Source organism: Equus quagga, chromosome 2 (assembly GCF_021613505.1).
Source record: "Equus quagga isolate Etosha38 chromosome 2, UCLA_HA_Equagga_1.0, whole genome shotgun sequence".
In the NCBI taxonomy this organism is placed as follows: domain Eukaryota; kingdom Metazoa; phylum Chordata; class Mammalia; order Perissodactyla; family Equidae; genus Equus; species Equus quagga.
The window spans coordinates 172,181,731-172,208,244 of record NC_060268.1 but is presented as its reverse complement, the minus strand read 5'-3'; the positions used below and the strand labels follow the sequence as shown (position 1 = coordinate 172,208,244).

At 37.2% G+C, this 26,514-nt stretch overlaps 1 protein-coding gene across 7 annotated transcripts; it reads left to right on the top strand.

The window, feature by feature from the left end:
- The first annotated feature begins 3,708 nt into the window (after positions 1 to 3,708).
- TIAL1 (TIA1 cytotoxic granule associated RNA binding protein like 1) lies at positions 3,709 to 25,086 on the top strand. 7 transcript variants are annotated; one of them, XM_046653051.1, is made up of 14 exons: positions 6,348 to 6,390; positions 6,899 to 6,960; positions 10,863 to 10,959; positions 15,378 to 15,460; positions 15,805 to 15,903; positions 16,143 to 16,197; positions 16,350 to 16,437; positions 18,342 to 18,417; positions 19,580 to 19,688; positions 20,282 to 20,377; positions 20,488 to 20,572; positions 20,817 to 20,940; positions 21,277 to 21,416; positions 22,260 to 25,086. In XM_046653051.1, exons 5-14 carry the CDS (start codon positions 15,877 to 15,879, stop codon positions 22,384 to 22,386), a joined length of 927 nt encoding a protein of 308 aa, XP_046509007.1. In that variant the 5' UTR covers positions 6,348 to 6,390; positions 6,899 to 6,960; positions 10,863 to 10,959; positions 15,378 to 15,460; positions 15,805 to 15,876; the 3' UTR covers positions 22,387 to 25,086. The 7 variants fall into 7 exon arrangements, with proteins under 7 accessions (XP_046509000.1, XP_046509001.1, XP_046509003.1 ...); XM_046653049.1 differs by having other exon boundaries at positions 15,754 to 15,903; XM_046653047.1 differs by lacking the exons at positions 6,348 to 6,390; positions 15,378 to 15,460 and adding an exon at positions 3,711 to 4,210 and having other exon boundaries at positions 15,754 to 15,903.
- The last annotated feature ends 1,428 nt before the right edge of the window (positions 25,087 to 26,514 follow it).

Here is a 26,514-nt window from a genome sequence, read left to right as displayed (position 1 = left end):
GCAAATTAAAACCATGCTGAGCCAACACTTCAACTGATAAAAATGTAAACTGTCTGATAAAAGCAAGTGTGGAATAGACTGTGGATCCATTCATAAGACCTCCTACACAATGCTCACAGGAGTGCAAATCTGTGTATTCACTTTGGAAAAAATATTTCACATTATCTTTTAAAATTGGATATTCATATACCCTGTGACCCAACAATTCTTCTTTTAGGTAAAAACCTAAATAGACTAAAGAAAGCTCTCGCACATCTATAATAGGAGACATGTATGAGAATGTTCATAGCAGCACTGTTCATAACAGTAAAAACCTGGAAGCAACCCAAATGTCCATCAATGAGAAATCAGACATACAACAGCGAAATGAATGAAGTAAATACATAAAATATGGCTGAGTCTTACCCATGTTACATTCGGCAGAAAAAAAGCCTCAAAAGAATACAAATGCATATTTTTTTCCTTTGTAACAGACTTTATTTTTTAGAGCAGTTTCAGGAATACAGTTTCCAGTATTATTACCATCTTGCATTTATGTGGTACATTTGTTGCAATCGATGAACCAACTGCAATTAAATATTGAAACATTATTATTATTAACTGAAGTCCACAGTTTACATTTGAATTTGCTGTTTGAGTTGTACAGCTCTAGGGGATCCACCATACAGAATAGTTTCACCACTGTGAAAATGCTCTGTGTTCCACCTGGTCCTCTCCCCCCATCCCCGGGGCAACCATTCATCTTTCTACTACCCCTATAGTTTTGCCTTTCCAGAATGTCACATAGTTGGAATCATACAGTTTGTAGCCTTTTCAGACTGGCTTCTTTCACTTAGCAATATCCATTTAAGATTGCTCCATGTCTTTTTGTGGCTTTCTGTCACTGACTAATATTTCATTGTCTGGATGTACTACAGTTTATTCATTCACTTAATGAAAGACATCCTGTTCGCTTCCAACTTTTGGCAATTATGAATAAAGCAGCTGTAAACACTCATGTGCAGGTTTTTGTGTGAACATGAGTTTTCAACTTATTTGGGTAAATACCTAGGAGTTTAGTTTTGTAAGAAACTGCCAAAATGTCTTCCAAAGTGACTGCACCATTTTGCACTCCCATCAGCAATGAATGAGAGTTGCTGCTGCTTTGCATGCTCATCAGCATTTGGTGTTGGAGCGTTTTGGATTTTAGCTATTCTATAGGTGTGTACTGGACGTACTCTTTTTATTACATTTAAAAACAATTTAAAAAATATATGTTTATACACACACGCTTTTTAGGTATATATATGTATATATGGAATAAAACTTTGTAAAAAGGAAAACAAGAAATGGTAAAGACAGGATTCAGGATGACGGTTACCCAAGGCGAGGGGAGACAGGAGGATGAGTTAGCGTGTGGGGGAGGCAAACTATACATCCAATTGTAAATTTCTGTCATTGTAACTTTTCTTAGGATGGAGAGTTTACAGCTATTCTTACATTATTACAAGTAACTAAATTAGGGGCTGGCCTGGTGGTGGAATGCTCAAGTTCATGTGCTCTGCTTTGGCAGCCCCGTTGGTTCAGATCCCAGGCACGGACCTACACACTATCAAGCTGTGCTGTGGCAGGCGTCCCACATATAAAATACAGGGAGATAGGCACAGATGTTAGCTCAGGGCTAAAAAGTAACTTAATAAAGATGGGTGTGGTAGGCTGAATAATGGCCTACCAAAGATGTCGATGTCCTAATCCTCAGAACTATTGATTATGTTACCTTATGTTAAAAGGGACTTAGCCGATGTGACTTGAGAGTCTTGAGATGGGGAGACTATCCTGGCCTAATGTAATCACAAAGGGTCCTTGTAAGTGTAAGAGGGAGGCAGGAAGACCAGTCAGAAAGAGGTGTGAGGACAGAAACAGGTCAGAGAGCAAAGAAGATGCTAGCTGTTTTTGAAGATGGTAGAGGGACCAAAAGCCAAGGAAGGCAGGCAGCCTCTAGAAAATGGAAAAGGTAAGGAATCCATTATCCCCTAGACTTTAGAAGGAACTAGCCCTGCCAACACCTTGATTTTAGCCCAGGAAAACTGATCTCTAGAACTGCAAGATAATAAATTCCAATTGTTTCAAGCCACTAAATGTGTTACAGCAGCAATAGGAAACTAATACAGTGGGGCCAGGCATGGATCAATGATGAACTGGATTATGATAATTCCAATTGTATACCTAGGTCCTATTAAAAAAAAAAATTAAACCCTTGAATGACTCCTCACTGTCTCGAAGCCAAAGCTCAACCCCTCAGCTTGGTCTAAGTCCTTAACAATATGGTTCTATAAAGCCCCTGCCCACCTCTCTTAGCTCTCAGGACCCCTACTCCACGCACTCCCTGCTCCCCCCTCCCCAAAAAACTACTATATACTTTAGCAAGGATCCTGACCTCCGTGCCCTTTTGCTGTTCCCACTGACTCCTATGAGGCTCAAGTCCCTTGTCATGTTCTCTATGGAGACTTCCAGGTTGAAATCTCCGTCACCTCCTCAAATCAACATTACAACGCTTTTGCTGCAGTTGACCACCCTTACAGGATTAGGATTCAGTGGTACCAACAGCACAGCCGCCTGCAGAGTCCGGTCCTCAGTAACGTTTCTAGAACCAACTCTGAAGGCACTAACTGGGACCCTTAAGCTCGGGCAACAGGCTGAAAAATCTTTCCCCAACACCACCCTTCACTAAACTACAAGAGCGGGGACGAACTCAATGACGTTCTCTTGAAGACGCTTAGGTGCGGGGGGGAAAAAAGCGCACCGAGAACTGTCCTCAGAGAGAAAACATTCCACAGGGCAACAGAGCCAGTTTGAACACGGCTTCCCCCATTTTCAAGCAAGACCGCTTTCCCCGTCCACACGATGGATGTCCGTAAACAAAACCTTAAGTCTCTGCCCAAAGATTTTTTTTCACTCTAATAATTAAATAAGGTCGTTGGAGGGCATCATCACCGCACCGTACAATGACTCGATTTTAATGAAGAACTGCCCTTCTTACTCCCTTATTCGATGAGACCATGGATGGGGAAACCTCTAAAACTTGTTCATCTACAAGCAGGCTACCTAGGGTGAGAATACCTATTTGCGGGAAAACGCGCCCAGAGGACTCAGCCGACCCCTGGGAAACCCCAAGGGCCGTGGCGAGCGCAGCTCCCAGCTCACCGCCGGCCCCAGGTCCCACCAACTCCTCCGGCCCGTCGCGCGGGGCGGCGGTTGATGACCGCGGGCCGGTTGTTTTGATTAGTAGAGGAGGACCAGAAAGGCCTGCGGGCTGGGACACCACGCGGAGTCAGAACACAGCCTTAGCCGCAGTTGAAGAAACCGCTCTAGGGCCAGTCGGAGGCGGAGCAGCAGCTCAGGATGAGCCAACTAAACAGCCTTAAAATGCCTGGAGCACTCCTAGGACAGCCCCCAGCGCGAGGCACCCTGGGACCTGTAGTTTACTTCCCGGACAGTGTTTTTCCCACTTCGTTTCCCCGCCTTTTAACGTCGCTTTTATTCTCCCCCTCCCCTCCCAGCACGCCGACTTCCTGGTCGCCGCACGTCCTCACGTACGACTACACTACCCACAAGTCTCGTCTTCGCGTCCCAGCGCGGCGCGGGCGCCGGCCGTCTCCTTTGGCCGTCTCCTTTGGACTACAGTTCCCAGAAGTCCGCTGGAGAAGTGTTTCCCTCTTTCACTTCCAGGACCACAATTCCCAGAGACTTCGGCTGCACGGCGGTTCTCTTTTTACCCGATCTGTTCTTGAGCTGGTTGGGCTTCGGCCTGCCAGCTGGCGCACAGCGACAACGTGGTCCGTCGTGACCGGACACAGGGTTTTCTCGGCGACCCGTTTTTCTCGCCCCTCAGTTGTCCCCTTTGCAGGCCGTCGCGGCTGGCCTGAGGGGTGACCTGGCGGGCCGCGCCTGCGCTCTGCCCCGTTTCCTGCCTGGCTGGTGGCGGCGGCCATTTTGTTCATCCTCCTCCTCCTCCTGCTCCTCCTGGTTGGAGCGCAGTGTCCGGAGCGGGCTGGGGGGAGAGAGCCCGAGAGCAGGGTTCGGTGCCTTTTCCTCTGTCCCCAGCCGGTGCCCGGAGCCCCCCTCCCCTTCCTCCCCACCCCCTCCCCTCCCCAGCCCTGCCCTCCCCCTTGTCCCGGGATCGCTCCGTCGCACCCACCATGATGGAAGACGACGGGCAGCCCCGGACTCTGTGAGTACCCGAGACGGGGGGTGCCAGGCGCCGAGAGGCCCGGGCGCCGCGGGACGCTGAGGGAGGGAGCAGGAGAACGGGGCCGAAGCCGGGACTCTCGGCGGCTCCCTGGCCGCGGTGGCGCGGACGCGAAGTGCATTCCTCCTCTGTCCCCTTTTCCTTGGGAAGGAAGCCCTCCCTTCCCCCAAACACAGTCACTTCCTGGGGTCTGGGGCTTGTTTCGACCTTCCCCTCTCGCGCCCTTCTTTGCACACCCTTCCCAGGCCGGGTTTCTGCACCGCAGATGCTGTCAGGCCCGGGAGAGCTCCTGCTCTCCCTCTGCTTTGGGGGCCCTGGGCTGGGCCGAGAGCTGCGGGTCCCCACGGGGGCAGGGCCTGGTGGGGGTGGGTCTGGGGGTGGGACCGCAGCCGCATCCCTTGCGGGTCCCGTTGAATTAGCACTCACGCCCTCCACGTCCCCAGCTCCAGTCGCTCCCGGCTCTTCTCCCAAGCTGAGCTCTCCGAGGAAGCCGGACGCTCTGCGGCCACTCCAGCCCCTACTCTTTCTGCCCCACGTGCCCCCGCCCACGCTGTCAGAAACACTCGCCAAGCGCCCGCTACTTTTGAAGTGCAAATGGGATGCCTCTTGCTGCCGGAGCGTCTTTCCCTTCTTGGATAACGAAGTTTACTTTGAGCGCTACCTACGCTAGACTGACAACCAGTTGTTAAACTGCTTTTGCTCTTTTGGTGTTACCCCTTCCTAATCTGTCTGTGCTTCGAGACCTTCGGAGTTGGATAAAATGATGTCTTTATCCGCTGTTCGATGTGTGTCTTTTGAGCGCTTTTTCTTCTATCTTGCTGTTGCTTTTTACCTGAAGCTCCATCTAATGAATGAATTCCATCTTCCCACCGCTTTTTCGACTTTCCTTCCTTTCCTAATGAAGAGTGATGACTCAGCATTTGCATTCCTTTCCGGATAGTGTGGCACTCCTTTCTTTTTCCTGCATTTTTTTTTAAAGTCTGAGTAATTTCTAATAAATGTTTAAAGTTGGGCACCTCGGTTTTCCTAGCCTCTGGAAGCTCAGCACACGTACCTCGAGTACACGGAGTCAGATTGCTGCTGTGTTTTCTCTTGCCTCTGCCGGGTATTGATATGATCATAGTTCACTTGGCTCTGCTATCTGATGGGGAAATTACTTTTGGGGGGATAGATAAATGTGCGTGGATACTAAGGGAATTTGACTAGCTTCTCATCTCTTTACTCCTACCAAAGAAAGTCCGCTCAGTAAAAACAGATATCTGTATTCACTATTGATATATGTTTGGTTTTTTGTTTTGCTTTTTTGGGGGGAGGGCCTTGCACTCTTTATTCGTATTTCTCTAATGTCTCACTAAAGTATTTGTCATCCTGTTTTGAGAATTCGAGGCCAATTTAAGCACATCAAATGCTTGAAGGAAAAGCCTACTTAGTAGAACTTTTATATTCATGTTTTATTCTGTCTTCCATTTCTGCCTTCTTTCCCCAGAAAAGAGAGAATTGGGACAGACTTGAACATCTGTTGAAGCCAAGACTTGGTATTTAGTTAGTGATGTGTACTTTGATGGAAGCATCTGGGAAAGCTGGATTTAGTGCCTAGCTAGCATGTGCTTAACAAAGATAAAAGTTACATTGTGTCTAAGAATCTGAAATGTTATCATTGATCATAATAGCTACTGAATAATTGTTAAATTCTTATGGCACATTTCTCGTTGACTGTACCTATCTGTTCCTTATGAGGAGGAATTCCTGGTTTTGCAGTGCTAAATAACATGCTGTTTCAGTACCTTTAATCCGTATAACTATCTTTGCATCTACCTTGTCTTCATCTCTGTCCTACCTTAGACCTTCTCCGGTAGACTAATAAGTTAACTTTGTCACATATTTCTTACCTTTACCTCCTCCCGTCTCCTGTTCTTTCTCTGGAACACACTTAAGTTGTCTATGTTTACAGTTATCGAAAAATGTGACGTGTATACATATGAGTAAAGAAATATCTTGAGCTTCTTGTACCCGTATGTCAGTACTCGTTTACTATTCTGTCTTCTTTTTCCTTCTCCCACTCTTCTCCATGGGAAGGGTTTTGTTTTTTTGTAGACAAGGACTGCTGCATCTTCTTAAGTCTTACCCCTGCAGCACTTAGTTCACTGCCTGGAACGTAAGAGGTATCGAATGTTTTACACTGATTATACTTCTTTTCTTTAAATTAGTATTAAGTCCGTTTTTTAAAAGTCTTGATTGGTTTAAAATTATAGGCAGACATGATTGTCAGATGTGGTGCTGTCTGTTGATTTTTATTTATTTTTTAAACTTTTCAAATGTAAAATTTTGAGATAAAAGCAAATGTTTCACAATTGGGATTTTTGTCAGATTTTAATGAAAATAATGCATATTAGTTTTTTTGTGTGTGTTCGTTTTACATATTTCTCCTCAAAGGGTTCTTTTAGATACAAGTAACACGATGAAAACTTTGAACATGACTTTAGAGGTTGATATCTAGTAGGGTTTTGTTTTGTTTATTTATGGAGGTCCTTCTTTTATTTTACACTGTGATCTGTGGATTAGGTTTTCAAGTGGTTAGTATGTTTTAAAAGAATGTGCTCTTAACAAAGCTTATCTTAAACTGTTTCCTTAAAATGCCTGTGTGTTACTAGTGAGGTTTTTTTCCTGCAGACACACACAAGCTAAGACATATGGTTCTATCATCAGAAAACAATATGGTGTTTATAGCCTAGGTAGGTCTTTAAATATTCATTACCTACAGTATTACTAATTTATTTGATGGTATTTAAAGTGGTATAGAATTTGTTGTTGAACCTAAAGTTTATTTGTCATACAGTTGCTTTAAAGGTCTGTTTTTTGATATTCTTTGTTCTCATTTAACATTTATTTTGGGGTAATGTGTATTGGGTATCTTGTGATCTAAAAGAAAGAAATAAATAAACAAGATCATGCGGTATAATACTGGTGTTGGAAGTGGACTGTCTGACACCCGCCTTATAGGACCAGGTTTCAGCCTTGTGTTGTGGGTGGCTTTGAGTGCAGTGATTGATCCCTGGTTTATCGGAATCTGTAACACGACATTAAATTATAATGCTGTTCTATTGTAGTTTAATTCATTTTTTCCATCTATTTGATGCACCAAAATGAGTAGGAATTGTGGATCTGGGATTATACCATGTTATGCAATACCATGTTTAAGGCTGTTCTTTTTTCCTGATGGAGGCTCGCTCAAAAGAGGGAAAAAAGCCAGTGATATAGAGTATAATCTGAACATCTAAGGGCAATAGCAGAAGAAAATACTATTAAATCCCATTATAAAATTTACTAGCTATACATACATGGATTTGGTTACATTGTGTCTGCAATTATGCCCCTCGTTCAATTTAATCATATTTTCTGTTTTCTTTAAAGTGTATGTGTGTCGATATCCCTCATGTAGTTGGTCGATTGACTTGTATCTCCTGCACCTTTCTTCTGATCTGCCTCCTTCCTAGAATGAAATACTGACAAATTGAGTAGTTCGTTAAAGGCCCATTGAAGGATATTGTTGCAAAATCTTCTCTTATATAGGAACTTGTCAAGAACAAAAGCAAAAATGTTACTTTCATAGAAATTTAGCCATAGTATCTTGTAACACAAGTGCTGGCAATTTCAGCCGGGGTGGGGCTCTTCTTTTCAGGGTGAGAATGCATTCAGTGTTGAAAAAGTGTGATTAGTCTTCTGAAAGGCATGATGTTCTTAACTTAAAATTCTGTCCAGTTGGACATGGGAAGTAGTTTGGCAATGTGAACTTTTGCCCACTGTGAAACTGCCAATTTTCTAGTCTCAATTTGGATTTTAACCCTGATACTAGAGATAAAGGCATCATTTTCCATTTTTAATGCTTTAGTTCCTACAGTTCTTGTTCTTAAAAGACAAAATAGACCTAAGGTATGCCCTTTTTTACTTGAGTGAAAAATCGTTTTGGAATTTCCTAAGTGTTTCCTCTTTGAATTGACCTCCCAATACAAGAGTTTGAGCCATTTGTCTTTTTCTGTTATTTTGTATATGTTCCTCAAATAGAAATTTTATGTTTACACACTTGGAACTTTAGAATATGTTGGCTATTTCATAACCAGAGCAGAAAGAAAGTGAAGTGTAGAAACTATAACTTAGAAAGAAAACAGATATCATTTCAGCGTACTACCAAGAGCTGTTCTTACCAGATCGAGTGTTAAACATTTGTCTTAAATATTTTTGTTAGTATTTATTTTGGGACAGAATTTGGGACATAATTTTATGATAATGTAGAGGTACTTAAGTTGTAAAGTACAATATTTTAAAGCTATAAAATATTTATGGTTATGAATGAAGGCGTATGTAAATGAATGAATTATAGAACTCTGAGTAAAGGAAAAGGCAATCTGTGATTTGGGTAAAATTAGGTGAAATTATATCCTTTTTATCATGGTAAATTAAGATGTTCTTCGTGTTATTATTTAAGGCCTTTTTTATGTTAGTTTTTGGAGTTTAGTTGGCTGTTTACCACTGAAGTTTCAGTGGAGATATTTGAAACATAGGAAACCTTAAAACTGGATTTTTCTCTAAGTGTTTCATGACATTCTAAACTTAGAGTAACATTTTGCTCTTTGGCATCAGTGCTTGAAATGTAAGTTAATATAACTACATGTGCCTCTAGAAATTCTTCAGAATCTATAACAGATTGGAAATAGGTTGACTTGGAATAAAAATCTTATGAAACAGTAACAGCTTTAATTGTGACTCTTAGATTTGGAAGGTAGTTAATGCCCTTGCAGTTTTTCCTGAACAAATTAATGTTTAAATAGTAATACAAATTTAAAACTATGTAAATCATTTAAGATTTGTTATATTAAAATGATAATTCTGTTTTAACTTTGTTACTAGTTAGCTTCAGTGCATGAAAATCTGTTTTAGCCGCTCTTCTTTTATTCTCTTAGAAATGAGCTAACTAGCACTTTAGGTTAGATGGGTATAAGACTTAGGAGACCAGGTAACTTGTTCATTTTCCTTATAGATAGGTCTACCTTATACAAAAATAAATTATTCCATGGATACAGGCTCGAAACCCCTATGAGTTAAAAAGGGACGGGCAGTTGTCTGGCCAGCTCATAATCCTGTAACCTTTCACTACTGCTGGAAAAAGTGTGTCACTTCATGGCCTGCTGATGGGTCTGCTCTACTTTAAGTATAAGGAAAAGATGGCATAGTGGACCTAAACCAATTTGTCACGGGTTTAGTCTTCTGTTTAAGTAACATTGCACTTGTGTTTCAGTTGTAGAGCGTGTAAACTAAAATTACTGTTAGTGCCTGTCCCAGTGACATTCTTAGCTGAACTGGAAAATTGCTACTCATTGTTAATCAGATAATTTTTTTTTTTTTACACTTAACCTTACCTTTCTCAGTCTGTTTTTCTCTTTCAGAGTGTTCCATCATAAAGCCGTTATATATTTAATATGGTAACCATAGATGCAAGGCTTATTTTGGTCTCAGTACTCAGTTTCCAGATGTTATATATAATAGTTAGGAAAATAAAACTACGTCCTTTTACTTTCCAGAAGAAACTATGTTAATTTTACAGATATTGTTTGGTTTATGAGATTGTTCATAACAGATGTGAATTTTAGGAATTATACACTGAGTACCAGAAAGACTTAAAAGTTTGGCAGTTTATTAAGGTAAATTAAGATAAATCTGGGGTGCAAGAGAAATCAAGATGACTATTTCTAGGGAGTGGTGTTCCTTTTTCTTTTCTTTTTTTTGTTTGTCTGTATTTTAAATTTCTTATATAAAATACATATTTGTAATTTAACTACAATATAATTCGTAATTAAAGAAAAAAATCCTGAATCTTTGAATATGCATAGTCAAAAGTATACCTGGATTTATCTTAAATTTACTCTGAATTTCTAAGGAAATCTACATTTGTTGTCTACATAAAGATACATTTTGTTGATTCTGATGCATTTTAGACCTAGGAACTTTTATAATTTTGCCCTGCTCTCCTGAAACAAAACAGTGGAGACACATCGTCAATAACAGTCTCATTTAGCAAGACAAAACAAAACCCTCCAATCTCTGTGCGTTTTGCTATGACTTTAATTCTGTTCTTTGTTCATGTAGTTGCTTTGGTTGAGCGTCTAAGAGAAACTCACCTTATATCTATGTTAGATATAATATATCTCTGTGATTCTTTTTGATCAGGTGTTTTAGTGAATATTTGTGGTATTATTTGTGTGTATGTTATACATTATTTTAAATTGTGTTTCCCGTCTAGAAATTGGAATTATCTTGAGGCTGGTTTAAATTCTTATTCTAACAAGATGAAAAAAATGGTATATAGGATACAGAATAGTATGCTTTTGAGGTATGCAAGGTCACGTTGGTTTGTTGTTTATGAAGTCTGATGAAGTGGTATTTTAGCGGCCTAAGAACAATTGTTGCTTTCCTAAGTAAGGGTTAATCTTACTTTCTTAGGATCAGGCTTAACTGGAAAAATTTTATTGAAGACAGGAAGTTAATATGAAATAAAAGGTGATGAGTTAAATGATAACGTGTTAAAACCAGAAGCTGAAGGAAAATTGCTGATAATGTTGTTTTTTTCCTTCTTGTACAGATACGTAGGTAACCTCTCCAGAGATGTGACAGAAGTCCTTATACTTCAGTTATTCAGTCAGATTGGACCCTGTAAAAGCTGTAAAATGATAACAGAGGTAAGGTCTTCCCAGTTCCACCTGCTGACAGCGTGATGTTTAATATTTTGAGATACATGAGTTTATTAGTATCAATTTTAAATATCATTTTAAGCCTCAAGTTATTCTGATGGAGAGATTCATGTTTGTTTTGTTGACTTATTACTTTGATTTGGCTGACAAACGGTTTAGTATGGAGTTTTATTTGAGAAGACAAAGTTTCTGTGCTCTTAGTCTCAAATGGTCATTCTTCGTGATGTAGTTATCGTCAAGTGATTCTGCTTGTAAAAGTTGTTAGAGCTTATCTCAGAGTGTTGAAAAACTAGGTGATATTTCATACAATTCTACTAAGAATGTTCCCTGTTGAGATAGTATATATTTAGAGGTTAGGAATTGTTGTATGTAAGAGAACATTAGATTATTATGTGTATAGTGCAGCACCAAGCATCTTGTGTGTTTTTTCTAAGTGCTAATGACTGAGCAGCTTTATGTAGATAGGAATTTAAATTGTTAGAGTAATAATTTTGTTTTCCTTTTTTCAAAGAAAACTTACTTTTTATACTTTCCTGGTTAACACTGTGTAGCAGTGCCCAGTGACTTGTGTTTCAGTTTGTTTTCTTCCTTTTTGTTTATTCATCAACACATTTTTTTGGACTATTTACTGTGTACGAGATACTACGGTAAGTGCTAGGGATACAGTGGTGGGTAGGACGCTTCTTGGCCCCATAGAATTTTACAGTCTAATAAGGGAGACAGAGTAGTTAATAGGCACTAACGATATAGGATAATAAATGCTGCGGAATCACAGCTTCAAGTACTGTGGGAGCACATCGGTCCAGTACAATCTTAGGTCAGGGGAGGCTTCTTAGAGGAGTCAGTGTCTAGGCTGAAACCAAAAAGGGTAGTAATGGAAACTGGATAGAAAGAAATTCAAGGAAGAAGGGATTGCAGATAGAAGAATGTTGCTCCAGTCTGGTAAACAGAGAGAGCAGGAGTGCTTGAGAGAGAAAGAGAGGGAAAGATAGAAACCATAGCATGGTTGGAGTTTGGAATAGGATTAGTCATAAGAGATGCCAGGAGATGAGGCAGGAGTGTTCAGCAGGGGCCACATGCTCTGTTAAGGGGTTTGTGTTATAACCTGAGACAGAGAGGAGCTTTTAAAAGTCTGTTAAGCAAATTAGCCTTTTGATTTTTCCTAAGTAATGATGATATTCATTCTATTCTGGTATATTCTCTCTTCTTTCCTTCTTGTGTTTGATTATTTATTCATTCGTTCTTTCATTAATCAGAAATGTACTTTGTGCTAGGCACTATTTAAAACACTGGGGATATAATGGAGAGCCAGACAAACGAGGTACCTGTGAGTTTACGTATTAGTGAGTGTATTATTAATAAACAAATAAACAAGATAATTCCAGATAGGAATGAGAGCTATGATGAGAATAAGACAGTTCTCTGATGATGGTTGGAGGTTTGGTGCTATTTAGGTTAGGTGGTGAAGGAAGATGTCGTCTTTTCGAGCTGAAAGAGAGGAATAACAAGATAGTGCCATCTATGTTAAGAGCTGGAGGCAGAGGGAACCCAAAATAAAAAGGCCTTGAGTTGCTAATGAGCTTGGTGTATTTGAGGAACCAAAACCCAGGATGGCTGGAGCCTGGTGAGTGGAGGGGAGTGGTGGGAAATGAGTCTAAAGAGATAGGCAGGCAAGGTTTGGAATTACCTAGGGCAGTACAGGCCACGACGGAGTTTGGATTTTAGTCTGGTTGCAGTGGGGCTTTAAGCAGGGTAATTAGGTACTCTGATTTGTGTTTTTAAGATGACTCTATTTGGAAAATGACTTTTGCATGGAGAATGGATTATAGAGGACAAGAATGGAAGGAGGGAAGCCAGCTGGATTTATTTCATTAGTCTAGGTGAGGCATGATGGGGGTCTGTTCTTTAGAGTGGTAGCGTAGAAATAGAGGTAGATAAATTTGGGATATATTTTGGAGGTAGAATCAATAGGACTGGATTGGCTCTGGGACATAAAGGAAAGGAAGACATCAGGAAGGACCCTGAAATTCTTGTTTGCAATTGTGTGGATGATAATGCTATTTATTTGCTAAAATGGGCATGACAGAGGGAGGCCCAGGATGGATGGGGGGATTGATGGGAATCAGGAGTTCAGTTTTGGCAATGTTAAATTTAACATTAGACATCTAAATGGACATTGTATGGAGGCAGTCGGGATAAACTAGTTTGGAACTCTAGAGAGATCAGTGCTAATGATACCAGCTTGCAGTGGTACTTGAAGCCATGAGACTAGGTGAGATCTAGAGAGAATGCTGAGAGAGAGGAATAGAGGGGCCTAGTTCTGAACCTTGGAGCATCTCCACACTTACAGTGACATTTAGAGTTTGAGTTAAGGAGGAAGAATTATCTTTTGAAAGATCTTCCAATGAGGAAACAGGAAAACCAAGAGAGTAGGGTGGAATCTAAAGGAGAATATTTAGAGGAGGAGGAGAATTGTCAACTGTTTTGAATTCTGCTTGAAAGTCAAGATGAGGACAGAAGAGGGATCACAGAGGTGGCAAGGAGGTTGTTGGTGAGCTCAATACAAATTTTCAGGGGCCTGATTGGGTTGGCAGCTGACTGGAGTGGGTTTAGGAAAAAATGGGATGTGAGAAAATAGAGAGAGTCACTAGAAAATTTTTGATAAAGATTTATTTTAATAGTATTTTTTAAAAACCTGTGTGTACAATCAGCTGTTTGAGAGGTAGAGGGATTTGAAATGAATTTTCATAATTTATCCATATTCTACAACTCCTACATTTGAACTTGTAAATAGTTTAAAATCTCGTATTTCTCTGTCTTGACATTTATGTCATCCAACAAAAATTGGTGACAACACTAAGGTAAGGACACAGTTGATTTTCACAGTGTCACTTGGTGGTGGTAGATACATGGGAAGTTTCCAAAGGGCATGAACTCCAGTACAGACTATACAGGCATTTATTTTCCTTTCATAAATTTCATTTCAGTATATGAAAAATCCTTTTTTCCCTGTTGTATGGTTTTTTACTTTAGATATTGTTTACGTTAGATTCTAGCTTTCCCTATATATTATAATAACATGTATATATCGATTCAAAGGCAAACATTAGAAAAATTTTAACATTTCTGGCAGTTGGAATGTGACAAAAATCAGTGGTGTCTTGGATGAAATGCAGTGTGATGTGAATATGTAAATGTGTGTGTGTGTCTGTGTACATGGACTGCATGCGTTGAATAGGATCTGGCGTACTACTAGGTAAATAAACTTGAAGTCTGTATACACGAGTAGACTAGTTTACTAAAACCGGCTTTCATAGATCTACCATTGCACCCCTGTATATTTTGCTACAGTTATCAGTGTTTTCCTTAGAGACCATCAGGGCAGAAGAGGTAGGAGTAAAAGGAATAATTGAGTAGCACAGTTTTAGCTTATTTATCTTTAACTCCTTTCTTCAGTGAATGTCACTGGTAAATTGAACTCTTTTACAAGAAGAAATTTAAGTACCTATTTTTATTTGGAGTCTTTTCTCCCATTTCCTTTCTCTACCTCATAAGAAGAGTGTTCATATGGCTACGACAATAGAATTTTGTACGAGAGCCCATAGTTTTCTTGTTACTATTAATGATCACACTTTTTTTTTCCCCTCAAGGAAATGCCTTCTGGTTGCTTCACCACTATTGTTTTAGGCGTCTTACTTTGGATTTTTCTTCTAAAACTTTGCTGGAATGAAAAACAGTGGTTGTTGAAAAGATCTTTATTTTATCTGGTATTTTTATCCCTTGTAAGCGCAACTAGAATTCCACACTTTAAATATTCTTTTTTTAGGACATTTCACATTGAACAGTGATGAATGTTTTTGACTTTACATGAAAAATATATTTGTACAGTTGTGTAGCTATTCAGTATAGATTGTAATTTTATAAAATTCTTTTCCGTTTTGGTTGTTAGGTGATATGCTTGCTATAACTTAAGTAGTACTACTTACTTTCTCATTGTCTTTAGAAATACCCATTGGCCAACTACTGTCAAGCATGGTGGTTTAGATTATATGTAGTAAAGATTTCTTATATTGGTGTTTTTGTGATATAAAATTGTAGCTTTGTGCTGAAATATTTTATTCAGACACATTTTCAGAAATTCTCTTCTTGATCACTAGTGTACTTTTCTGGTCTTTGGAAGACCAAATTCAAAGTATATAGAATCTCCAGTGCATTAGAGTATTTTGAAAGATAAGGAATTCGTTTCAATAGCTGGTTATAAATCTGAAATTTTTCTGTTTTTATTCTCATTCCTTCCTTACCCAGAAAAGAAATACATAGTCTTGCTTCATCATATGTAGTACTAATCCTTTTTTCAATGAGGAGTAAAGTTTGTAAAGTTGGTTCATTTCTGTATTTTTTTATAGTCATGGGATACAGTTTATGAAGGATTATGATGCATAAATAGAATTCATCCTTTTGAAAATAATGTTGGGAGAGAAGAGCAGTGGTAAGGAGTGGTCCTTATCTCTCAAATCTGAACTCGAGGTTTTGTTTGGTCTACTGTAAACTTCTGTTTTATCTTTAACATAATTTGCCAGAATTCTATGTTTTGATTTAATACTGATAGTCATGATTCTATACTGTTTTTGAGTTCTGTTTGAGTACATCAGTATTCTGAGGTGCACAGTCAGGTTAGCTGTAAATCTTATTTTTAAAGTGTTAGGCTTTCATAAGCTTATGCAATCTCACCTTGTACATTCCTAGCTGTCAGTAATGTTTTTTCCTGGATTTTCTTCTCAGCAACCCGATAGCAGAAGGGTCAACTCTTCTGTTGGATTTTCTGTTTTGCAGCATACAAGCAATGACCCATATTGCTTTGTGGAATTTTATGAACACAGAGATGCAGCTGCTGCATTAGCTGCTATGAATGGGAGAAAAATTTTGGGAAAGGTAAGATCAAAGAATGATGGCACCTTATGAGTATATGTATTTGCATGTCGGATTAGTGGTTTTCTTTCTTAGCAAGTTTTTAAGCAAATATGCAGCTCTGCCAAGTGATGTTTTTGCTTTATTCAGCCTAGTACTTTTTCAAAGATAATCCTGCTTGATAAGTGATTTAATAAGTGGTAAGTGTTATGATTCATAATGACATGCCTAATAATTTCATTAAATATAATCTTTATTTTTAGGAGGTCAAAGTAAACTGGGCAACAACACCAAGTAGCCAGAAAAAAGATACTTCCAGTAAGTACTACCGCTGCGTTGTAACGTGGAAGAGTTCTGAGTGATCCTGGCAGCGCCTCCAACATGAACAGGGTCTCTTCCCTTAGTGTTGCCTGAAAAAGGGTTAGGAGCTGACTTCCTGAGGATTTGATTACCAAATGCTTTGATTTCAGATCACTTCCATGTGTTTGTTGGGGATTTGAGTCCAGAAATAACAACAGAAGATATTAAATCAGCATTTGCCCCCTTTGGTAAAATATCGTAAGTATCATAATCAATACTATACTCAATAGTGATAGGCAAAATTGTATATGATTAACTTGTATCAGAATTAAGATTTTCTTTCCCTAGTTAGTGTGATTTTTTTTGTTGTTTATTTGTTTGGTTTATTTTTTTGATTAGTAGATGTTGTTGAAAATGTTAATGTCATTTCAGTGTTTTGGGGTCTTGTTTTCATCTAATCTTGTGTATAATATGTTAAAAAATTTTAAGTGATTCTGTTTGTTATCTCTGAAGCAAATGTTTGGGTAGTAAAACCTATTATAAAGTCCAGCTTTTTGTCAAATGTTTTAAAAATTTGGTGGTTAAAGAGAATGAGTTAAAAATAAACGTGATTTATACTGTGTATTAAACTTTTATAGGAGGAGTTTATAAATGGGGGAAGTAGGTAAATCCTTGGGTATATTGTGGTTAAATTGGAAATGTACATGTTTAATTGTAATGAGAAATGTGTTTTGATATTTTAGCTGAAAAGTAATATTCTTATAGTATTAAAATGTTTCAGTATGTGAACCATAAATGTGGGATTAATCAGTAGATGTTTTGTTGTTAGTGTCATTTGAATTTGCTAGTTAAGGCCAAATGTGGTTTGATTTTTAATAAAGTTTATGCTCTAATTTCACTGTATGTTACTTGATCAAATATATGGAAAAATTAAAAGTGGTTACAAGTTCTATAAAATGTTTATCACAATTTATCTTTCTGATTAAAATCAGTTTGATTTTATGTATTTATTTCCTGTAGATTTGAGTTAAATGTTTTAGTACTACTTTACAGGAATATGTTTCAACTAAGAACAACAATATTTTTCTCTATTCAATTTGTTGTTCTGTAGATTTAATTTATTTGAAAGATTTAATTCTTAATTTTCTATTTTGGTATTTGCTTTGCTTTTTAATCTCTAAATGTGGTAAGTAGTACTGTTTTAAAAATTAGTATAAAAAATAATACAGGTTGCTGTTTTTCAATCTTTATTTATACCTGAGACCTGCAGTTTTTCTAAAGTCCAAGTCACAATTAAAAGTAATAGCATTCTGGTTATTTTGCAGAATTGCTCATAAGAATGGACAGGATCTTGAAGGCTAACTGCAAGGAACTGTGCACACTGGAACTCAGTTGTAGATTTTTTTCTCATTTCTATTTATTCTTATTATACATTATTTATATATACATATTTTAGTATTTACATTTTAACATTCTATATTCAGTGGAGTTCTATATTTCCAATCATTTTAACTTACTCACTAAAATTTCTGTGTAAATTTGTTGTTTTCGTACTGGTGTGCTTAGCATTGTTGTTAGTTTTTTATTCTCCTTTCTTAAATTTCTGAAAATGTCAATTTTTCAAAATTTACAGCTGCCCAAACTCCAAAATGATGGTAGAGAATTGACCAAGAAAAATAAAGAAATCTGTTAACAGGCCATGTATGCCTTTTTAATTCCTATTTTTTCCTCTTTTTCAATTTTTTAATATTTCATATATTTTGTATCACTAGGCAGAAGACATTTAACTATTTAGAGATTGCATGGTAAAGTAGTTAGCATTGTTACAGTAATTTATAGAACCAGTAAACCTTAGAGGACACTAGCCAATAGAATATTAGAAAAGGAAAATATTGTTCCTATTAATCTTCAAATTTGAGCATTTAGTTTAGAAAGTACAGGCTATTTGATTAGGTTGCATGTTTATTACATGTTTTTGTCCTACTGCTTTTTTCTAACAGGTAAAGAAGCGTTAGGGAGAGTTCAGGAATGGCTGTAGTTAATTAGGGCTAACTGGAATTTTATTTAAAAAAATGCTCACAATACAGTGTGTGTGGTTCCTTTTAGTTTTTATTTTGAGGATGACTCTTACTTCCCTCATTTAGCTGTGCTTCTTTTCACAGGGATGCCCGAGTAGTTAAAGACATGGCAACTGGAAAATCCAAAGGCTATGGTTTTGTATCTTTTTATAACAAACTGGTACGTTCTTCTCAAATTTAATACAAAATTTAGTCATTAATCTGAAACTTGAAGAATACTCTTGGATCTTAACTGTGAACAAAACTTATATGTAATTTTGTCTGTTTCAATATAATCCATTCTTTTTTCACGAGCTTGGAAATAGCTGGGAAAAGTTACGCTGATTATAAGGAAGAGTATTAAAGTTGCATTTATGCTTTGGTGAAGGTAAGATGTATAAGTAAAGCTCAAGCTAATGAGCTAATCTCCAAATTTGGAGAGAAGTTAAATTATATTTAGTCTTAACCATGAAAATCTTAGTTTTAATTTTTTAATTATCCGTATTTTTATAGCTGGGATGTTAATGACTACAACAAATTATGTAAATGAAAATATAAGCAATTCATCTTGGTTTTTGCATGTATTCTTTAAGAAAGAGGTACCAAAATAGCGAAGCATTTGCATTAACTGTAACGTCAGATAACAAAATGAGCGTTGGTATTAGCATTTAGCACAGTTTCAGCAATGTAACTTACCTACATTTTATTGAAGCAGTAAGATAAAGGACAGGAGTCTACTCTTTGCTTAGCTTCATTGCAAATTCGCATTAATTCTGATAATCTAAACTCATTTTTTATTGACAGCAATTTTATAGCATTCTAAATCATAATGCAGAAGTCTTCCATCTTAAAATGAGTTTTTAATCTTGTGTCATAGTAATAATCCATTGCTACTAGAATATAGATTTTTAGGGGTAGGTGATTTAGACCTTAATATTAGAGTTTTTATATATTCTTCAGTAAAAGTTACATCACAGATCAACTGTAAAATTAAGATATTTGAAGACAACTTTGTCTTGTGGAATTTTCTGCTTTCTTTTAATCAGTAGGATTGTGATTTTTTCCTTGCGTATTTGAATTATGATAAATTTTCTTTGATGCTTAAGCGCTGTCCTGGTATTGAAATCTGTAAATAAAAATAGCTTTTATGATCCCTCAAGTTCAAAGCATTTTCTTTGTGATGTTAAGTTCAGTTTTGTTTGTTTAGAATGCTTAGTGAATTCATTTACTGATAAGATTGATTGGATACAGCAGTGCCAGCATTTTATTTCATTTTACTAGGTCTTATGTATCACTGTTGCCTGTGTTTATAATTGCTCTTTCTCTCTCTTTTTTCTCCATAGGATGCAGAAAATGCAATTGTGCATATGGGAGGTCAGTGGTTGGGTGGTCGTCAAATCAGAACCAATTGGGCCACACGCAAACCACCTGCACCTAAAAGTACACAAGAAAGTAAGTTATGTCTACTGTATACGTTCAGATTATGAGTACTTCACAAAATCGTGTGTTAGTGTAGTCTTAATTTCTTAAAGTTTAAATTTTATTAGCATTGCATGATTCATTTCATCTTGAATTTAATTATCTAAAACTAATTGGGGAGCCGGCCTGCTGGCGCAGCGGTTAAGTTCACACGCTCTACTTTGGTGGCCTGGGTTTGCTGGTTCCAGATCCCGGGTGTTGACCTACACACTCCTTATCAAGGCATCCTGTGGCAGGTGTCCCACATAAAGTAGCAGAAGATGGGCAAGGATGTTAGCTCTGGGCCAATCTTCCTCAGCAAAAAGAGGAGGATTGATGGCAGATGTGAGCTCAGGGCTAATCTTCCTCAAAAAAAAATTAAAAAGTAAATAAAAATAAAAGAAATAATTGGGCTTCGATATAAGTATATTTGGAGCTGTGAATCAGCTGATTTTATAAATCAGATCATAGCATCAAGAAAAAAATTCTGTTTTCTCCCCCAGTGAGGCATATCTTAATAGTATTATAGTGATCAGTTTTATACTGTATAACTGTCAATGTTTTTTTTTTTTATTTTCTGCTTATAGATAACACTAAGCAGTTGAGATTTGAAGATGTAGTAAACCAGTCAAGTCCAAAAAACTGTACTGTGTACTGTGGAGGAATTGCTTCTGGGCTAACAGGTGTAGTGTTTGGGTTTCTGGTCTCTTTCTCTGTGGAGCTTCATCACTATTAGTATCAGTTTCATGATAAACAGCCTTAAATATTTTATTTGTATGTTTTTGTTTTTCAGATCAGCTTATGAGACAGACATTCTCACCATTTGGACAAATTATGGAAATAAGAGTTTTTCCAGAGAAGGGCTATTCATTTGTCAGGTAAAATTCTACCTGTAGTATTATCACCCTTACATTCGATCCATTCCTTTGTCATCTTATTTGATTCCCTCAGGTATCAGAGTTGGTTATTTTATTACTTCTTTGCAATGTCGAACTTTACCTACATGATGTACTTTAGGAAAATACCAAGTTGACAGTTATAAACTAATGTGTTTCTGTATTATTTACTATGTTAAGTTTTTAAAAAAATCAAAGACAAGAAACCTTTTTATCGTCCTCTCAGATTTTCAACCCATGAAAGTGCAGCCCATGCCATTGTTTCGGTGAATGGTACTACGATTGAAGGACATGTTGTTAAATGCTATTGGGGTAAAGAATCTCCTGATATGACTAAAAACTTCCAACAGGTAATTCGATTTTTCATAGCACTTTTTAAGGTTTCCATCTTACATATCTACATAAAAGCTTTAGAAACTGTAAAATAAACAAAAAAGTAAAGCATATAGCTGCTTTCAGTTGATTTTATTAATGCTATTTCAAAAGTGATTATTTTGTGGTATTAACTGAATCTTAATACTTTCTTTTCACAGGTGTCACCACCCCAATAAACTTAGACAATGATAAATAACAGAGTCCTATTCACATAAGGGTGCTTACTTAGTTTTTCTCTTCCTTGTCTCCCACTTTCTTCAAATACTGTGTTTCTTACTTGTTCCCTAAAATATTAATTTGCTTTTTCCTAGGTTGACTATAGTCAGTGGGGCCAGTGGAGCCAAGTTTATGGAAACCCACAACAGTATGGACAGTATATGGCAAATGGGTGGCAAGTGCCACCTTATGGAGTATACGGGCAACCGTGGAATCAACAAGGATTTGGAGTAGAGTAAGTTTGGGTTTTTCCAATATAGAAATAGATGTGGTTCTGATAAAAGAAAGTAGAAAATGTGTTTTCTTAGGGAGAATTTATTTAAATTAAATACATTGAACTATTTGGCATTATAAGCATTGTAGAAACCTTATGAAAAGTGATTTATGATGCTAAAAATTTGCTTTCTATTACCTAGGTGAAAAGGGAGGTTGGGGTAACATTTGGTGTGTCCTACTATCTCTATAAGCAGTTGGTAAAATTTGATTTACATTTTTTCCCTACATTTCTAATATGCTATTTTATCTACGTGTTTATTTTTGCATGGAAAAGATCTTTGTCTAGATATGTTCAGAAATTTAATGATTTATACCTGTTGGCTGTGTGAGAAGTCACAGAGATTAATGTCTTACAAAGTAGCGTGCTTTTCTTCCTTTGTTGATAGAGTGGGTTGGTCCGTTACACATGTTTTTCCCCTAGGCCAGCTCAGACCTTTATTTTCACTGGTTCCTTCTTCCGTCTCTTTCCAGTATGAACTTGTGTTTTTAAAATTTCTTTTAAATTGATAAACCATGTGTGCAGTATATGATGGGTGTTGAATCATCTGTCATTTTTTAAAAAGTCTGTTTTGAGATACTCTTCAGAAAAGTCATTGTGTTAAGTTGTGGTTAACAGAAATTGAAGAACTTGAAATAGATTTTCTACATGTGTGGATATATATCATTTCTTTACTCTCTGTTACTGTAGGTATGTTAATTTGTCATTGTCTATTCTATGATTAGGGTCTGCTTGATTTTTGTATAAATGTATAGGTAACTTTTTCTTTGTGTTTGCTGAAGATTTTTTTTTTTTCCTTCCAAGTCAATCACCTTCTGCTGCTTGGATGGGTGGATTTGGTGCTCAGCCTCCCCAAGGACAAGCTCCTCCCCCTGTAATACCTCCTCCTAACCAAGCTGGATATGGTATGGCAAGTTACCAAACACAGTGAGCTGGGACTCTAAACAAAATTGTAATTCATGATAGCTTCAGTTTCCTGTGACACTCTGAAGACATGAAAGTAGACATCGGAAAATGAAAATATTTATTTTAAAAATTGAAATGTTTGGAACCTTTAGCACAGCTTTGCTTTGGTGAAGGACACATGTCTTCTAGTTCTGCCTTTTTAAGTTTTTGTTCATGATGGATATGAACATGATTTTTCTTTGTGTACAAAAACTAAAATAAAGTCAATAAAGACAAGTCTGACTACAAATTTTGATATAATAGGAGAAATGGGTAATACCTTTTGATTCTTAGATACTATTCCATTTTTATCTTGCTGTTCAGTATTTTAACTCACTGTGTTTTTAAAAGAGCAAAAAGGGAGGATCGTGAAAAACTGGGAATCACATATAAGTTCATCCTGAACCTGATACTCCCCTCCCCTCCCCTGAGGTGGACCAGATTTGAAGTCAGCAGAAAAAAGTGTGATATTGAGAAGAAATGCATGATTTTGGAGTCGCTTTGGAGGAAATACTTACTTTCTCTGTGACTAAAGAAACTGAAGCCAGACTGACAAAGAAATTTTGCAGCCTAAATAAGGAACAGCGTTGTCTGAGTTACTTGAGCGAATGTTGGTGGTCCACATTGACATATTTTTAAAACTTTAAAAAGTGTTGATTATTAAAACTGTAGCAAATTACATTTCATTTTGGGGGGAAAATTCCAAGTATGGTGTTTGTATTAAAGTCAGACAGTCATACTTGTGCTTTTACATGAAGTTTAAATGATATACATTGTAAATATTGAATAACTCCACTGTTTAAAAAGCATGCTTCAACATAGAAGTAGCAAGCAATGTAATTATTTGAAGTAACACTTAGCGCCCTCCACTGCATCGAATGCAATGGACTGGTAAGAGTGTTTGAGACTGACGGTTCCAAGTGTGGCTACTATGTAAAATTAAAACTATACAAGTCACTATACAGAAAAAGCCTTAACTTTAATTTCATAGAAGTATTTGATGCGTTAGCACATTTTAAAATGTCACTGGAAATTAAATTTTTTTTTTTTTTTTGCTTTACATGACTTGGTATGTAAATACCTTAATTAAAACCTTGTAAACCTATTTCAAGGTTCCTATAAGTTGTATAGTACAAGTGTTTTTAAAAATCTTGGGGTGTTTTTTAAAATTAGATATATTTTGCCCAAGAATTTTTTTAACAAGATTGCTAAAACATCTTATTTAGACAGTTTGTTGTACCAATTTATAATTGGATATTCAGCTTAAATAGTACACAGAGTTGTGACTTTGATTTTTAATTAATTTTTTCTCCCTGTGGGTGGTGTGCATGGGATGAGCAGCCTGAGCAGGGCTGAGTTGTGTGTGTGGAGTTTGTAAATGAATCATTTGGGTAGACATTAAGATTGAAGTTTGCTTCTGAGGTATTTTTCAGGCTGTGTGGATAAACCTGCCTCAAATTTCCATAGTAACAGGAATGTAAAAGAGAGAAAATCTTATGTATTTGAATTCTGACAGCTAGGGGGTGCAAATGTTTAGGCAGTGTATTTGAAATGTTTTCAGGCCTGGGCACCAAAATGAGAAAACCCTTCACAGTTAAGCAGTAAGATGCAATAAGCACCCACAAATTACTATTTTTTAAACTTTTGAAGTCTTAAAATTAGCTTTAAAATAATGATGGTTTTATAAAGTGGTGGCCACAATAATTTTCGTGTTATTTTCCTTCTTCCCCCATTTAGAAATACAGACAAATGCATTAAACAGGAAAATTCACAGCGTCTGAAGTTCTTCATCTTTGGGCCAAATTTTTTATGGCACTTTACTTTTAACCACAGTAGTCATGTATTACCCTCTTCTGTTATCAAATTTACCCTTATTTCTTTTGTTCATGGTTAGTGTCTTGGGGGATGTTATGGAAAAGTTACTTTATATTTTTTAAGGAGAACACTCATATCAATTATGCCTCCTAGTTAAAAATTTCTTGACTATATGTGAAACTTGAACAACTAAAGACTTTTTTAATATATATTGATAAAAGCCTATTAAATTCTCAGTTTGCCTTCTTTGGTCTGCCAGTAAATTAAATAGCTTATTGCAATAACAGCTAAATACCACTGCAGTGTTTCCTGGTTGTATATTCTATGATTTAATAAAATTATCCAGATTAGTTATATTGCCATAGTAAACATATGACTGAAGTGTCCTTCATCTTAATCTGGAAGAGAACGAGATTTCATGATCAGTTCACTTAATGAAAGTTATTTCATATTAAATGGTTTTTAAAATATAAAACTACTTATCCAAATGAAATACACCATTTTAGAATACAACTGTCAGGCTATCAGACTCCAGACGCTTAAAGCACAAAGCGAAGTTAGTGCTATCTTGATCCAATTTAAGCCTGAGAATCATTGCCTTTTCCACGTTCATTAAAAACAGCAGCAGAGATCCTTTGGCATGCAAGAAAATGTTTCTTATTTCGTAATTATTTTGAGGTTTATTTTGGTGCTGTGTTTCTGACCGCCATCTTTGCTCTAATAATCTCTCTACTAGTATTTCCCCCATGCCGTTCCCACTTGATTTTTATGTCTGCTGGCAGTGAGAGGCTAAAATGACTGGCCAATTTAAGCCAAAGCTGTAAACCACAGTTGAAGTAAGTCTTTCAATAAAGACTAGACTATATGATAAGTGGCTTTTTCTTATTGTCGTTTATTATATAATTATTCCTTCCAAGGCTGCCATGAAATAAGCAATTTTGTTTTCTTTTGTTAGTAAGGTATGTGGAATATACATATATTCAGGATCTATTTCTGTTTTTGGTATGTGTTAAAAGTCCATTAGCTTTATTGAATTAAAACTTAATTTCTGTATGTGGAGGAGAAGAAATTTGCATCCTTCTAAAACTGTATGCTCTGTTGAATATTAATATAGTAAAATCCTATTACTTTAGAGTCCACAAATAATGGAAACCACTATTTTACCGCGGTTATTTTGATCTTTGGTAGTATCATAAGTAAAGATGCACTCAACAAAAAAGTAGAAAAAGAATAAATTATCTAGACACTTTTCTTGTAGATATGCTCAAATTAAATATTACCTATTAAAAGTCAGCATTTTGGGGGCCTGGCCTGGTGGCATAGTGGTTGAGTTTGCACGCTCCACTTTGGCAGCCCAGGGTTCGCAGGTTCAGATCCCGGGTGTGGACCTAGTACTGCTCATCAGGCCATGCTGTGGTGGGATCCCACATAAAACAGAGAAAGATTGGCACAGGTGCTGGCCCAGGGCCAGTCTTCCTCACCCTCCGCCCCCAAAAAAGTCAGCATTTGAGCTTCCACTTAATACATTATAAACATTGAATTTGCGTGTGTATTGGAAATACACAAAACTTAGACTTACCAGTTTATGTTAGCCTTCTCTTAGGTGGTACAGATGTAGGCAGGTTTTGTTAAATATGAATTCTGCTGTGTGAAGTAAGAAAATATCCTACTTATTCACATAGGTTACTCTGAATTAGATTGCCATCTATTCCATTTTTTCTTTCCTCCCCAAGTCCCCCTAGGACATAGTTGGATATTTTAGTTGTGGTCCTTCTAGTTGTGGCATGTGGGACACCGCCTCAACATGGCCTGATGATCAGTGCCATGTCTGCGCCCAGGATCCAAACTGGCGAAACCCTGGGCCACTGAAGCGGAGCGTGCAAACTTAACCACTTGGCCGTGGGACCGGCCCCTATTCCATTTTTAAACAAGGAAATTATGTGAATAATTATGACTTGTAAAAAATGTGTTATTCCAAATTGTGGTTAATTAATGTGGTATTTAAATGTCATATTAATGTGAAACCTGGGCTCCCGTCTACTTAAATTGCATCTATTTTGAAAATTAGTACAGAGAGGCCAGAAACTAATTCACAAGGTTCTTTGTGTAAATATCTCTTTTAGGGATAAGAGTGACTTCTGATTTTAGCATTGCCTGAATGTGGAAGAAGTTCAGTTTCTATCTAGGAAATGGAGGAGGGAGAAGTATATGTATTTGGTTATTTTTTATCTTAGGCAAAGAAAGAGGGAGGAGCACTAAGAGTAGTTGACCCTTTTGTCGAGTTAGGCTTGAGTTAGGC